Raw genomic sequence first — 14,061 nt, 5'->3', positions numbered from 1 at the left:
TATTAAAACAATAAATTTAAGCAACACCAAACATATTTAGAAATTAAAAGATAATACAATTAAATTCAAACAAAATTTAGCAAAAATTAAATGAAATAAAAACAACCTACACAATTTCAGCTAATTTTTTTCCATTTTGCTTCTTTAGATTTTTCCTCTTCTTTAAGATTTGTATTTAATATTTTTTTTATAACACAAAAATTCAGGTGCACTAGTTTTTCGACCATTTTTGTTAGATAAGCTCCAGCTTCAGTACTGGCTAATTTAATGTATATGCACCAATATAATATTGTATAGCTTACTAATTAAAATATAAATTTGAAAGATAGATTTATGAGGTGTGTACTCATATATGCTGAGCACTGTATAGACTGTATACTCATGTCATGTCTATAGTAATAATAATCAATAATCTTTATTAAATAGAAAAACCTTTCTCACTATCTATATTTAGCTATACATTTTGAAATATAAAATAATTTTTATGCAAAAAGTTTTATTGAACGTTGTTTTACACTAATTTCAGGCATTCAATTCAGCAACATATAGTTTGTAGCTATGAAAAGGTAGTTTACATGAATATAAAAGCAATGCTTATTATCTTGTAAGGTTATTTTAGGGTTGTAAAAATAAAACTTTAAAATAAAAGTAACCTTTAGAGAACATTCTTGTTTGGGTTATTTAATAATAACTATGTTCTACTTAGATGCTGCACATCCCTAAATCTAAAGTGCTCTGTGTGTGTGCGTGCATGCGTGTGAACCAATGGCATAGTTTTGGTTTGAATATTAGAGGTGCAAGTGTTGAATATTGGGTGATGTACGCTTGCATGCATGTGTATTCTTGTTTGCTATTGTGTTTATACTGTATGTGTATCCACCAACATTTGGTTGTGGTGCACACTTTTGGAGAAGGAATAGAAAATAAGCTTCCTGCTACTTCCAGAGTTGCTCCATTTTTTTTTTTTTTTGTCTTTTTCCTCTAAGGAAGTGCTCCATCTGTCTTTGTGTGTGTGTGTTGTGGGCCCCAGTGTTGAAACAGTGGTCTGCTTCGCTTGATTAGGCCAAAAACACACACAGTCAAAGCGCATCATGCTTGCCTTTCACTGACATCATGCTTATACACCAGTTTAAACTCTCAGATTCTAATATCTCATGCCACATTGACACACTTTAAGCATTGACGTGTTAGTTGGTTTGTGGTCTGTCATTCTTATAAGGAGTGCTAACTTTTTCTGTATGCTTATAAATGGTGCAGTGTCAGATCACTTTTTTCTCATGTTTATTTCTGACCTGTCCTTCATCATGTTTTTAGCAATAGCAGTGACTCCCAGTGTCAGAATGCTGCTTGTGATTGGAACTCTGCCATCACACACATCTGCAGTGGCATGTTTACATACTTTACCACTTACATATAGAGACTGTTGCTAAATTAAGAGAATGACTGTTGTGCTTGAAATTGGTTGGGGTTTAACCACCAGGCTTATTCCTCTACCCCTTAGAATAATTCCCTTCCAGAGGCCATTGAAGTTCAAGGATCTGCTTCAGAAAGTGACAGAGGCCTTCGGGCAGCAAATGGACCTGTACTTCACTGAGAAAGAGGTGATGCATTGATTCTAGTTATAGAACAGCACGATGAAAGTCTAGTACTTGATTTTTTTTGTATAGTTAAAATTTTGTTATCAGCAAAAAAGAATGACTATACGTCATTTTACTTGCAGAAGACACCCATTAAGATGCCTTTCAATGAAACAATAGTTTATATACAGTAACAAAAATGCTTGTCATGCATATTAAGAACATTAATCATTTGATGATTCATATTAAAAGATTGTATTTAAAGATAACAGTGCAACCACAGAAAACTAATTCATTGTGATTTTGTTATTTTGTCACTAACAAACCCACCCAAACCCAAAAGGGTTTTACCCACCCTTGAGCAAAATATTTTAGATACTTAAATTACAAACACATATATATTTACAGTATAGTTGAAGTCAGAATTATTAGCTCTTATCTTGACCTTAGAATGGTTTAAAAAAAAAAACTGGGGGGCCAAAATGAAAGAAAAAAATGCAAGTCATTCTCTAGAAAAAAAACGATTATAGGAAATATTATAGAAATTTTCTTGCTTCATTAAATATCTCTTGAGAAATATTTGAGTATAAAGAATGAATATTTTGATAAACTAATGATTTTGCCCTCAACTGTACTGCATATGATGCTGATTATTCAGCAATCAATAGGGTAAATTACATTTTATAATATTTTAAAACTGAATAATTAGTGTTTTAAAAAATTTTCTTTGTTTCAAGAGAGTTATTTTTATTGTTCTAATCTTTCATAATATTACTTGTTTTAACTAATGAAAATAATCAAGCAAGATTTATTCCAAAAATGCTCAAAAAGCTAATAATTTCAGTTCAATTTCATTATTTTTCAATAATCGAACATTTCTACTCTAATCTGAATTTGTGTATTTATACCTACATGTCTTGTTTCATTAACATTATCTCTGTCCTCAGATGTTGGTGGCTCTGAAATGTCAGGAAGATTTGGACCGAGCCATTCAGGGATTGAGCTCCAGCTCTGGAATGAACAACCTGCTGCGAGTGATCCTGAAAACACCTCCCAACAACCAAGTGAGTCCAGGCCAACACAAAGTACAGCCACCCAAACTAAACCCAGACCAAAGCCAAAATCAAAACCTTAACCTGCACATGAACTGCTACTCAGACTGCAAGCCTTTTTCTGCACACTTGTTCTAATAACAAATGCTACTTTTTGTTATATCTTAATAATTGGCATTAATTATGAGATTAGTTAGATTTTTAAAAGAAACCAGAGAACATTATATAGAACATTGATCTAGAAACAAACAGAACAGCAGGAAGGTTCATTAAAAAATGTAAGCAATTGTGGTGGCTTATCTTTTTTGTAGTATTATTATTATTATTATTTTATGAGTCACATTTTGAAAATGGCCAATTTGTTATGCAATGTTTGGAAATTTTTTCAGTCAAATGTTTTTAAAGGAATTTTGTTCTGATCGCAGAGACTGTTTATTTAAACAAAAATTCAGATAAACTGTTAATATTTTAAAGTAGACAAATAGAAATGTTATATTTTCCATTACTGTTAGTACACAATCCAACTACAGAAGGTTCAAGCTAAACGTGATGATCATCAAAACGTTTTGGTCATTTTAGATCATGCTAATGGTCTAATCTGATTCAATGATTTATGCTAAGCTAAGCTAAAAGTGCTCCTGCCAGATCCAGAGATCGGCTGAATAGATTAAAAAGGTAAATCTCAACATTTTAACTCTTGGGGAGTTATAAAATGAAAGTATTTCAAAAAAAAAGTAGGGTGTTCCTTTGAAAAACTGCTCCTTTATATTTTTTACGAGATAACATCAAATTTTAAAACAATTGTAGGTTTGTTCTATAATTTTTATTTTTATTTTTTTATTGATATTTTTCTTTTTGCACTGTATATTTTTTAACTAAATGAAAAAAATGTCCATCGTTTTGAAGTATATATTTAGCATATTGATTTAGCAGAATCCCTCAATAAATGTCAGTCTTTACAGTTCCTCCAGGTGAGCGGCCAAGACAAGCAGAGCGAGATGAAGTCATCCAGGTCGCTTGGAGATCTCAAAGCTTCAGTTCTCAAAGGCTCAGAACGAGTGCGCAAACACTCTACAGGTGCGTCACATCACCTTACACACCCCTAATACACACACACACAGCCAAAATGACAGTAGATAATGGGTTAGCTTCGGCTTTGTTTGCACTTTCTCCATCAAGGCCGGGGAATGGCATCAAAGAGTGTGAGTGACGTCAGGGCCATTTGGAAAAATCATTTAGGATGTTTTGAATGGCAAAGGAACGAGTTGAAATCATCAGTTTCAGCCGACTTCCCTGCGCGATTGCATTTATATGATAGTCAGCCAGTTGGAATCAGTTTGCTCTGAATGCCGTTTCAAATGAATGGTTTACTTTTTTGGAAAATCGTTCTTGTTAACGTGTAAATCAAAATCTTTTTCTCAGAGATGCCTCCTGGTGGGATTCAGGAATGTTTTTGTGATTTAGGCTAAGTTAGATGTGACCGTCTCTCAGATTGTAGGTTATGTAAAACAACATTTAATTTAAATTTCATGATGCACAACAGATGTTCAATGCCACATTTATCCTTTCAACGCAGTGTAGGGATGTTGAATTTCTTGATCCTACTATGCATGTTTAATGGATCTGTGAATGTAAAAACTTAGTTTAAAGTCAGTAAGATGTATTGATGGAGATTTTAGGCTGACCAAGGCTTCATTTACTTTAAACGTATTAAAAACAGTAACAGACCATTTTTCCAGCAATTTAAAATAATTGGCAAATAAGTTTTATTATTTTAATATGTTCTAAAATGTTTTTTATGTATTCATTAGTGATGCACTGATATGGATTTTTTGGCCGATATCGATAACCGATAACTCTTCAGACTTGTATATAGGCAGATAGTTATAAATATTTCAAAATGTTATATTTTTACACAGCAAACTTCATAATGGATTGAACTGGTCTTATGAAATGAGTAGTCTATACTCAGAGCAAAAAAGCTATATTTTCAAAATTGCAAGGTGATTATAAAGACCTACAGTATATTTACCATTTCACATATATCAGCATGCAAAAAAAAATTATTATTTCCTTTTCTTCATATCAAATTAACATGCAACTTGACTGTTGCATAAAAATAATTGGTTAAATAACAAATTGGGATTTAAAAAACAAGCAAGATAATTTTATTTAAATAAAATGAAAATGAAAGAGATAAGGACTGAAACCAGCTCAAATGTTCTTGAATAAAACGTGCTACAGTAATGTACATATGTATAAATATGTCATATGCAAAAAGCCTTTTTTAGAGCCACTGTAATAGTGAACAGCTAAATGCAGATAGAATGTTTTACTTTAGAAAATGCGGCACAGATTCATCCTATTTGGCGTTTTAGATTCTTTTGAACACATGTAGCTGCTGTGTGTCAAACAGACAACGCTTCTATGTTCGTTCTTGCAGTCAATTGTAGGAAAAATGATTGATGAAAAGTTTATGTTAAACTGCTGCGAGTTTCACTCAACTGCGAGCACAGAGTTGCCCTCGGAGTCAGATTTTGATACAAACCTGAGCTTTGAGCACACAGATGACTTTATGACAAACACAGAGCATAATAAAAAGACCGAATGTGCGGCAAGTTAAGGGCTCACCTTTCCCCCATTCTGTGGTGAAGGCTGTCAGATCTGTGTGTTTGTTTGTTTGTTTGTTTGTTTGTTTGTTTGTTTGTTTGTTTGTTTGTTTGTGTGTGTGTGTGTGCGCACGCGGGGACAGCCCTTACGCGCGCTCGTTATAATCTATCAATATTCTGACCAAACTGAATATAATCTTACATCAACGACACATGGCAACGCGTTGATAATAACCAGGGCCAGACGGAATCTGCGGACGTTTTTTGCTATTTCTGCGGAGAATTTTGGTAAAAATCTGTGGATTTCTGCGGATTTATTTTAGAAGTATCCAGCGCAGTATCATAACTAAAACATTATTACATGAAATAAAAAGTAATAAATTACTGAATAAAAACTAAATAAATTCAGATTTACACATTTACTCAAGTAAATAAACAGAATTAATGATGGGCTAAAAATCTGCAGAAAGCTGCGGAATTCTGCGGAAAATCTGCGAAATTCTGCGCGTGCAGATTCTGTGTGGGCCTAAAAATAACAAATAATCAGATTACAAACAACCCAACGAGTTGTTTAGCACATGTGCACCACTGCTGTTATGTTTACACATTTAATATTTTTCTCCTAAGGTTTTTTAAACCAAAATACTCAATGACACTCAATCAAACATATCTATAATGATAAGGAATATGGTTACTTACTGAGCAATAAACGCACAGCAATGCCACATAAAGGAAATTTTTGAAGGAATAAACAGTGTGAGGAGAGCTCCATTATAGTGCACAGGACAAGTCTGAACAAGTTCCGCCCACGCATGCGCGAGGCAGGCAGGTCTTTACAATTACGTAATTTATCGTTAAAAACTATCGGCCTAATTTAGACATCGAATCGATAACGATAATCTTAAAAATAGCATTTATCGGCTGATAACAATATGGCCAACGATATATTGTGCATCCCTAGTATTTATTCATGTGATGCAAAAATTCAAGTAAAAAAAAAAATTTATAAAATTGGAAACAAAACAAATTCAAAATGCTAAATAAAAACTATTTTTTAAAAACTATTTAATAAATAGTATATTTACAACTCCCAAAGATAGATAGATTTTTATTGTCTTATAAAACAATTTACTTTGAAAAAGCAACATGAACATATAACTGTTTTAATGAAAACATGTTTGTTTTTTTCATGTTATGTGTGTTTTGAATGTGGCACAATGGGAAGCTGTTTCTATTCCTCAGGTAGCTGTAGGTCTGGTCGGATCATTCACACGATATTCAGCAGCCAAAAAACACAGAGAAGTGAAGTTCATAACAGGAATAATATTATGCAAAGCAAGAACGAGTGTCATTTCCAAATCGAGCTCTGCTCAGCTCCGGCTTTCTCACCATCTCACATTTATACTGTTATTTTCACACCTGAAACAAGTCAAGAGAAAAGATTGTGTCTCCACATTGCATGCCGGATGATGGAGGTTGTAGGTTTTCGCTGGCTGAATGTCAAGGATGTGTTTTTACAGATTTTAGCATGTCAGAGCAGTCAGCTTTTGTCATTATAATGGGCTGAAGGAAAAATACCTTCACACTGCCTGCATACAGAGCATGTTTTGCAGCATGTTTGGCAGATGGAGAAGAACAATAGCATTTAATGTGCCAATATTGTAAAAAAAATTTGATGCATTTTAAATAAAATAGCAAACTGGAAACATATAATGATTTAAAATCACAATTATTATTAGAATTTTGTGCAGTAGCATTCAGACTCTTAAATTGGTAAATTGTTAACATGTCATCAAATGATTCTCATTTTAAATATGCATTAGAGGATTTTCAGATATATAAACTATTGTTAGAGTAAATGACACATCTACTGTAAATCATGGTAAAATATTTGATTGACATGATTACGTTTAGCTCAGAAATTAAATTGATACTGTTTTTCAACAGTGACAGTGAAGACTTGCTAAAAAGTTGCATATTCTTTTTCATTCATTAATTTTTCTTGTCAGCTTAGTCCCTTTTTTAATCCGGGGTCGCCACAGCGGAATGAACCACCAACTTATCCAGCACATGTTTTACACAGCAGATGCCCTTCTAGTTGCAACCTATCTTTGGGAAACATCCACACACACCCATTCACACTCATACACTACGGACAATTTAGGCTACCCAACTCACCTTTACCGCATGTCTTTGGACTGTGGGGTAAACCGGAGCACCTGGAGGAAACCAACGCAAAAGCAGGGAGAGCATGCAAACTCCACACAGAAACGCCAACTGACCCAGCTGAGGCTCGAACCAGCGACCTTCTTGCTGTGAGGTGACAGCTCTACCTACCCGCATATTCTTTTTACAAAAATACATTTTATTTATTTATTTTTCGTATTTGTATTATTTTTCATTTAAACCTTTATTTTACTAGGAAAAGCTCTTTGGAGTGTCCTGGATGAACAAACAATAAACATTGCAGACTACATGTCAAAATAAAAGAATACTAAATACAATTAAATAAATATTAACCATAAAAATCAGTCAATCAATCAATTAATCAATTAATCAATCTTTATTTATGTAGCACCTTACTACAACCAAGGTCGACCAAAGTGCTTTACACCAGTGAAAACCAATTATACAATACAACTGAAAAGCAGACAATGCAAAAACAATAAGTCAATAAAGAGAAGCTGCTTTGACACAATCTACATTGCAAAAGCACTATAGAAATAAAGATGAATTGAACTGAATCTGAAGCTTGACTTTAAAAAGCACCAAAAAAATGTCTAGGCTACAAGTAAAATAGTCTATAACAGGGGTGGCCAACGCTGTTTCTGGAGAGCCACCTTCCTGCAGATTTCAGTTGCAACCCAAATCAAACACACCTGAACCAATTAATTAGGACCTGAACACAACGTGATAATTACAGGCAGGTGTGTTTGATATGGGTTGCAACTGAAATCTGCAGGAAAGTGGCTCTCCAGGAACAGGGTTGGCCACCCCTGGTCTATAAGAAAAATTATTTGTGAAGGATCCTGTGACACAGAAGACTGGAGTAATTATTCTTTAAATCACAAAACGAAATAAATTAACGTTTCAGATGTATTCACATTGAAATTAGTTATTTTAAATCATGATAATAGTTCAAAGTATTACAGTTTCTATTTTTGGTTAAATAATTGCGTTGTTGGTGAGCATAAGACATCTTTCCAATACAAACACGAAATGATTTTCAATGTTCTCATATGTTTCCTTTTAGTTATTATTGAAACGTCAAATAAAACATTTTGGTGCATTTATAGATAATTTTGACAGATGTAAACAAAAACAGCTGTCGCCTCACAGCAAGAAGGTCGCTGGTTCGAGCTTCAGCTGGGTCAGTTGGCGTTTCTGTGTGGAGTTTGCATGTTCTCCCTGCGTTCACGTGGGTTTTCATCGGGGGCTCCGGTTTCCCACACAGTCCAAAGACATGCGGTACAGGTGAATTGGGTAGACTAAATTGTCCATAGTGAATGAGTGTGTGTGGATGTTTCCCAGAGATGGGTTGGGGCTGGAAGGGCATCCGCTGCGTAAAAAAACCTGCTGGATAAGTTGGTGGTCCATTCCGCTTTGGCAACTCTGGATAAATAAAGGGACTAAGCCAAAAAGATAATGAATGAATGAATAAATATACAAAACCAATGGTCCTGACTACTGACATATTTCTTGTTTTACATTTTAAATTTCCATAGCTCCTGAGAGTCCAAAAAGTTACACATATTGATAAATAATGTTATGATGTCTGTTATAACATCAAGTTATGATTGAATCGACTCATGTTACAGATATGAAATAGTTTGACAACAAGCAGGAAATGTTCATGGGCCAATGACAACACCACATTGAAATGGTCTATATCATATACATACAATGAATCATTGATGTCATAGATATGATAAAGTCTTAAAGAATGTAAAATTAAAGATGAATGGTTATTAAAAAATTATAAAATATATGTGAGAACATTAGTAATTTTTCATTTGGTAAAATAATTCAGAAAGGTTTTGAACTTGTTGTTTTAAACTCTGCTTATAAAAATAAAGGAAGAAATATTTCATTCTTGTAATTGAGAAATGAGTTTACTGCCACTTTGTACCGGGGAGCAGAGTTATTTGCATTAATTTTATCCTCTAAACTCACATGCTGTTCCACACATTTATATTATGAAACAGTGCAGCGTTACATTGTTACAGCTTGATGCTTAGCAACCATATTTCTATAACACGCACTGTAAATAAGCTGTGCTTTCAGCATTTGAGGAGAAAACATCAGTTAAAGAAAACATGTAAATTGATGTGTGAAACAATTGTATTATTTGTACTTTTTAAAACATTATACCGAAACAATACCCAGACTTATTTCATAACCTCTTTTTCTGGTTTTGTATGGTAAATTTTGAGCAGTGTAAAATGTAAGGCTAGAATACCCAGGGTCCAGTTTACCTCAAGTGTGATTTAGACATTTTGACTCCACACCTCAATCTCAGTCATTATTCAGCTCTCTTTCATTAGTTGCTGTGGATGTGTTGATCTTGCATCATCAGACAGTGTGACGTATGTGTGTGTGTCTGCAGGGTCTCTGAACACAGGCCGCTCTTCACCACCTCCAGGCAGCGTCCCAGAAGAGCAGCAGCAGATCGCAAGACAGGGCTCCTACACCAGCATCCACAGTGAAGGAGAGTTCATCCCTGAAACACTCGACTCCAGTGTAAGTCACGCTTTAAGCTGCACATTACTGTTGAGGTTTGAAGTTACATTGGGAATTTTTGAGTATTTCAAGTCGATTTTACATTATCACTTTTGGTGTCTACCCATCAGAGTTGGGTTTATTCAGTTTTATTGTGAACGCAGCGTTCTAAAGTCAGGTGTGCACCAGAAAAAGGGTGGTTCGATGTATGGATCATATGAACTCCGCTATGTTTCACTTCTGAAGTGAACACAACTGTAATGGCCCGTTTCCACTGAGTGGTATGTTACGGTACGGTTCAGTTTGGTACGCTTTTATGGCTGTTTCCACTTTCAAAAGGCGTACCGAACCGTACTGTACCACTTTTTCTGCACCCTTTTGAAAGGGAACCAAACACGAGAAAGGGTACCAAAAGGCGGAGCTAGACGAGCAGCTAAACGCTATTGGTTTACGGAGATACTTCATTCACTTATGCAACAAGGCAAAATGTCAAAAAAAAAAACAACCCAAGCTCATTCTGGAAATGTAGCCCCGCGGACGTTGCTGGAGACCGCGATTTACGTGGCCGGAGGTACGTATGGCCGCATTTAGTTTTTTTCGAGCGAACGCTGCGGGGCGGTGTGAGGCTGCTCAGCTTCTCCTCTTCGCGCTCACCGACCGACGGCTTGCCTCCGTGTGGAGGGCTTTCCCGCTGCAACCAGTCTGTCCACTTAGCTCGCAGCGTTACGTCGGCGGAGCAGAGGCCCGGAGGAGGAGGAGCCGGCCACGAGGACGACCGGGATCGAGTCCGGGGAAGAGCGGTTCCAGAAATCAGGTAAGATGAAAAACAGAATCCAAAAAATAAGGGCGAGAACGCGGCGAGATCCGAAAACACGGTCAAAATCAAAGACAAGGGCTTTTGCTTTTTTTTTTTCTGGACGGCTTTTGCAAACCGTCGCTTGGGTTTAGGGAAGGAGGAGGAAGAGGAGGGCGGCAGGGTCGGCCGATTGGCTGGCCGCCCGGTTGATCGTTCAGTCTTCTGCCAGCCAGTCGGACGGACGGTCGCTCCACAGCGGCCTCTGGCGGCTTTTCACGCAAAAACAGCGCTCCCGAGAGGCGTCCGAGACACGAAAAAGCACACACAGCTGCCTCTCGCGGATCCTCGAAAACAAAAACTGCTCGAATACGTACCTCCCGGGACGTATTTCGCAGCCTGCAGAAACGTCTGCGGGGCTACATTTCCACAATGAGCCCGGGTTGAAAAAACTAGCTATGTTTAAAATACAAACGCAGCCGAGAGATTACAGCGGAATTATATATACATATAATAACGAGCCATGGTTGATCTGGGCTCAAACAAACCTTGTCGTCGTCTTGATGAACAGCCAAAAAGCCATGGATTAGAGCAGAATCTACCCTGTGCCTCGTAGTTTTTTATGAGCCAGTCTGAAGCGCGAGCGTTTTCGCTTTCTTGCTTGCGCTCACCGCGTGAGTATATCTGAAAAAACAAACTTCTTGAGCTCATGATAATAACATGCGCTTGATTATTGATGTGCTTTTAAAACCCGATCCTGTCAGACACTGACAAACGCGAGAGTGATGCGCGAAAAAAAGGAGAAGCTGGAAAAAAAAGGAGCACATTATTTCTTCAGCGAATGTGAACAAACTGCCTTGATTTAATTTTTATCATCTAATCATCTTTATCTTACTCTATAACAGAGGCTACACATGCTGCTGAAGATTACAGACACAGATAATAGGTTTTCACTGACTGTAGGCTATATTTTGTGTTGTTTTAAACCTAAATAAGGACGAAATGTCTGCTGTGTGTAGTTTTTCTGTAGTTGGTATTATATCGGAGACTGTAAAGGGCTGTATGTGTTCATATATGTTCATTTATTTATTTAATAAAATTACAGATGTTACAGTAGGCTATTTTGCGCTGTCATTGATCTGCAGTTATAATCAAATCCTGTTAATAGAAAAGTTAGTAATAAACATTTATACACAAGTATTTATGAGTGTAAAGCGTCTGTTTTGTGAGAAGTGCTTCTCATATGATATGTGAGCGACCCGTACAGCTTTACTGTAGACATTTCCTTGAGCTAGAATGATGCGACTGAAACTTTGTCATACACCACGCCCACCAAAAGGGGTACCCTTAGTAGTGGAAACGCAAGCCTGATAAAGGTGACCCGTACCGACCTGAACTGTACCAGTCTGTGTAAACGAGCCATAATTGCACAGAAAAATTACAGAAGTGTGACACTATTAATCATGTTAACTGGTCAGACTGTGTATACAGTATGTACACTACCGGTCAAAAGAGTGGGGTCAGTTTTTTTTTTTTTTTCTGAAAAACAGAAAATTATTCTGTTTATGAAGGCAGCATTTATTAAATGAAAAAAAAATATTGTTAAATATTTATTAAAAAAATTAAATAACCACTTTCTTATTGTATGTACTGTATGTACTGGACTGTACTGTATTGTATGTATGTAAACTACATCGCAATCTCCCCTCCCCCGCTAAAAAAGCAAACAATAAAAAAGCACAATAAAAAAGCACACCATAAAACACATCAAAAATTGAAATCCATTGAATGTCAAAACCTTGATGTCTATTTTGACTCCCACACATTAATGCCTTTTTGACCACCAAAATAGCGACACAAAAAGTATGACAGCTAGTTAGACTTAAACGTTAACATAAAATTGATGTCAAAAAAATCTTTAAAAATCAATTACAGCACAGTCCTGTGATGTGTTTGTTGATGCCAATGTTAGATGCCATTTTGATGTTGTTTCGACAACAAATCGATTGGCATATTTGATTAGTGTTTGATGTCGTCAAACGAACTCTGGTTGAAACCAGCCAAATAAACAAAATGTGAAAGCACCATTAATGTCAACATGAAACTAAATTCTCAATGAATGTTTTCTTCTCTATTTTGACATATATTATATTTAAACTGCCTCTAAAGAAAATATGTTATTACTATTAGTATTAGAAATTTGTTTGGTTCGATCATTTGATTGTTGTCATTTGCTATTGGTCGATATTATGTGAGTGACAGTTTGTTTTGCCTGACCATTGAGGACTTAGAAAAAAATTGCTTATGTTGTATTGTCCAACACTAATACATTCAGAATTCATTCATTCATTTTCTTGTCGGCTTAGTCCCTTTATTAATCCGGGGTCGCCACAGCAGAATGAACCCCTCTCTGGGAAACATCCACACAGACTCATTCACACACACATATTCATACACTACAGACAATTTAGCCTACCCAATTCACCTGTACCGCATGTCTTTGGACTGTGGGGGAAACCGGAGCACCTGGAGGAAACCCACGCGAACGCAGGGAGAACATGCAAACTCCACACAGAAACGCCAACTGAGCTGAGGCTCGAACCAGCGACCCAGCTACCTTCTTGCTATAAGACGGCAGCACTACCAACTGCACCACTGCATCACCCACACATTCAGAATTCTTCTCAGATAAATTTAAAATACAATAAAAAATATGTATACGTTAGAAAGGTAACCAGACAACCAGATTTAAACCTCATGCATTTTCAAATAAGTATGATAATCCAGAGTGTGGAATCGCCAAACCTGGATTAAAATATCTGGAACAAGATAAACCAGGATCACAGTGAAACACAAGTGGATGTTTGTTTTGAGTGACCCAGATTGTTTCTGATTAAGACTGATCCCGGGTTAACAAACGAAGAAACAATGCTGAGTGTTTATGGTCATTTCGTCCTGTACTTTGCCTTGTTTAACTGTGTGCTTTATAAGAGTCGAGGGAGAGGAAGCAGTTCAGGCTCATGGAAAATCTGACGTCAGTCTTGTGGAGGGCTAAAGATCAGATGCACAAACTCTAATGCAGGGAAATGATGTCATGTGTGTTTTTGTGTGCAGATTATGGAGCCGTTTGGCAGCGCTAATGGGTCGCTTTCCAGCAGCTGTCAGTCACTGGACCAGGCGCTGGACAGGTGAGCCCAACACCTCTTGACACACAATAGGGATAAACATATTTACAAAAGTTGAATGCGTAAAATACAATTTGTAGAAATTTGACATAACTATTTATTGCATTACACTTTTTCATTGCTATA

The 14,061-nt window shown here is 36.3% G+C and overlaps 1 protein-coding gene across 1 annotated transcript in view; it reads left to right on the top strand.

Moving 5' to 3' along the window:
* Positions 1-14,061, top strand: part of map3k22 (mitogen-activated protein kinase kinase kinase 22) — a 119,306-nt gene that overhangs the window by 74,488 nt on the left and 30,757 nt on the right. The window contains 5 exon segments of the mRNA NM_001423668.1: positions 1,502-1,601; positions 2,525-2,641; positions 3,592-3,706; positions 9,845-9,978; positions 13,865-13,938. Coding sequence (NP_001410597.1) covers positions 1,502-1,601; positions 2,525-2,641; positions 3,592-3,706; positions 9,845-9,978; positions 13,865-13,938 — 540 coding nt within the window.

This window comes from Danio rerio, chromosome 24 (genome assembly GCF_052040795.2).
Source record: "Danio rerio strain M-AB ecotype USA chromosome 24, GRCz13ab, whole genome shotgun sequence".
Taxonomy (NCBI): domain Eukaryota; kingdom Metazoa; phylum Chordata; class Actinopteri; order Cypriniformes; family Danionidae; genus Danio; species Danio rerio.
This window is presented reverse-complemented; position numbering and strand designations above follow the sequence as displayed.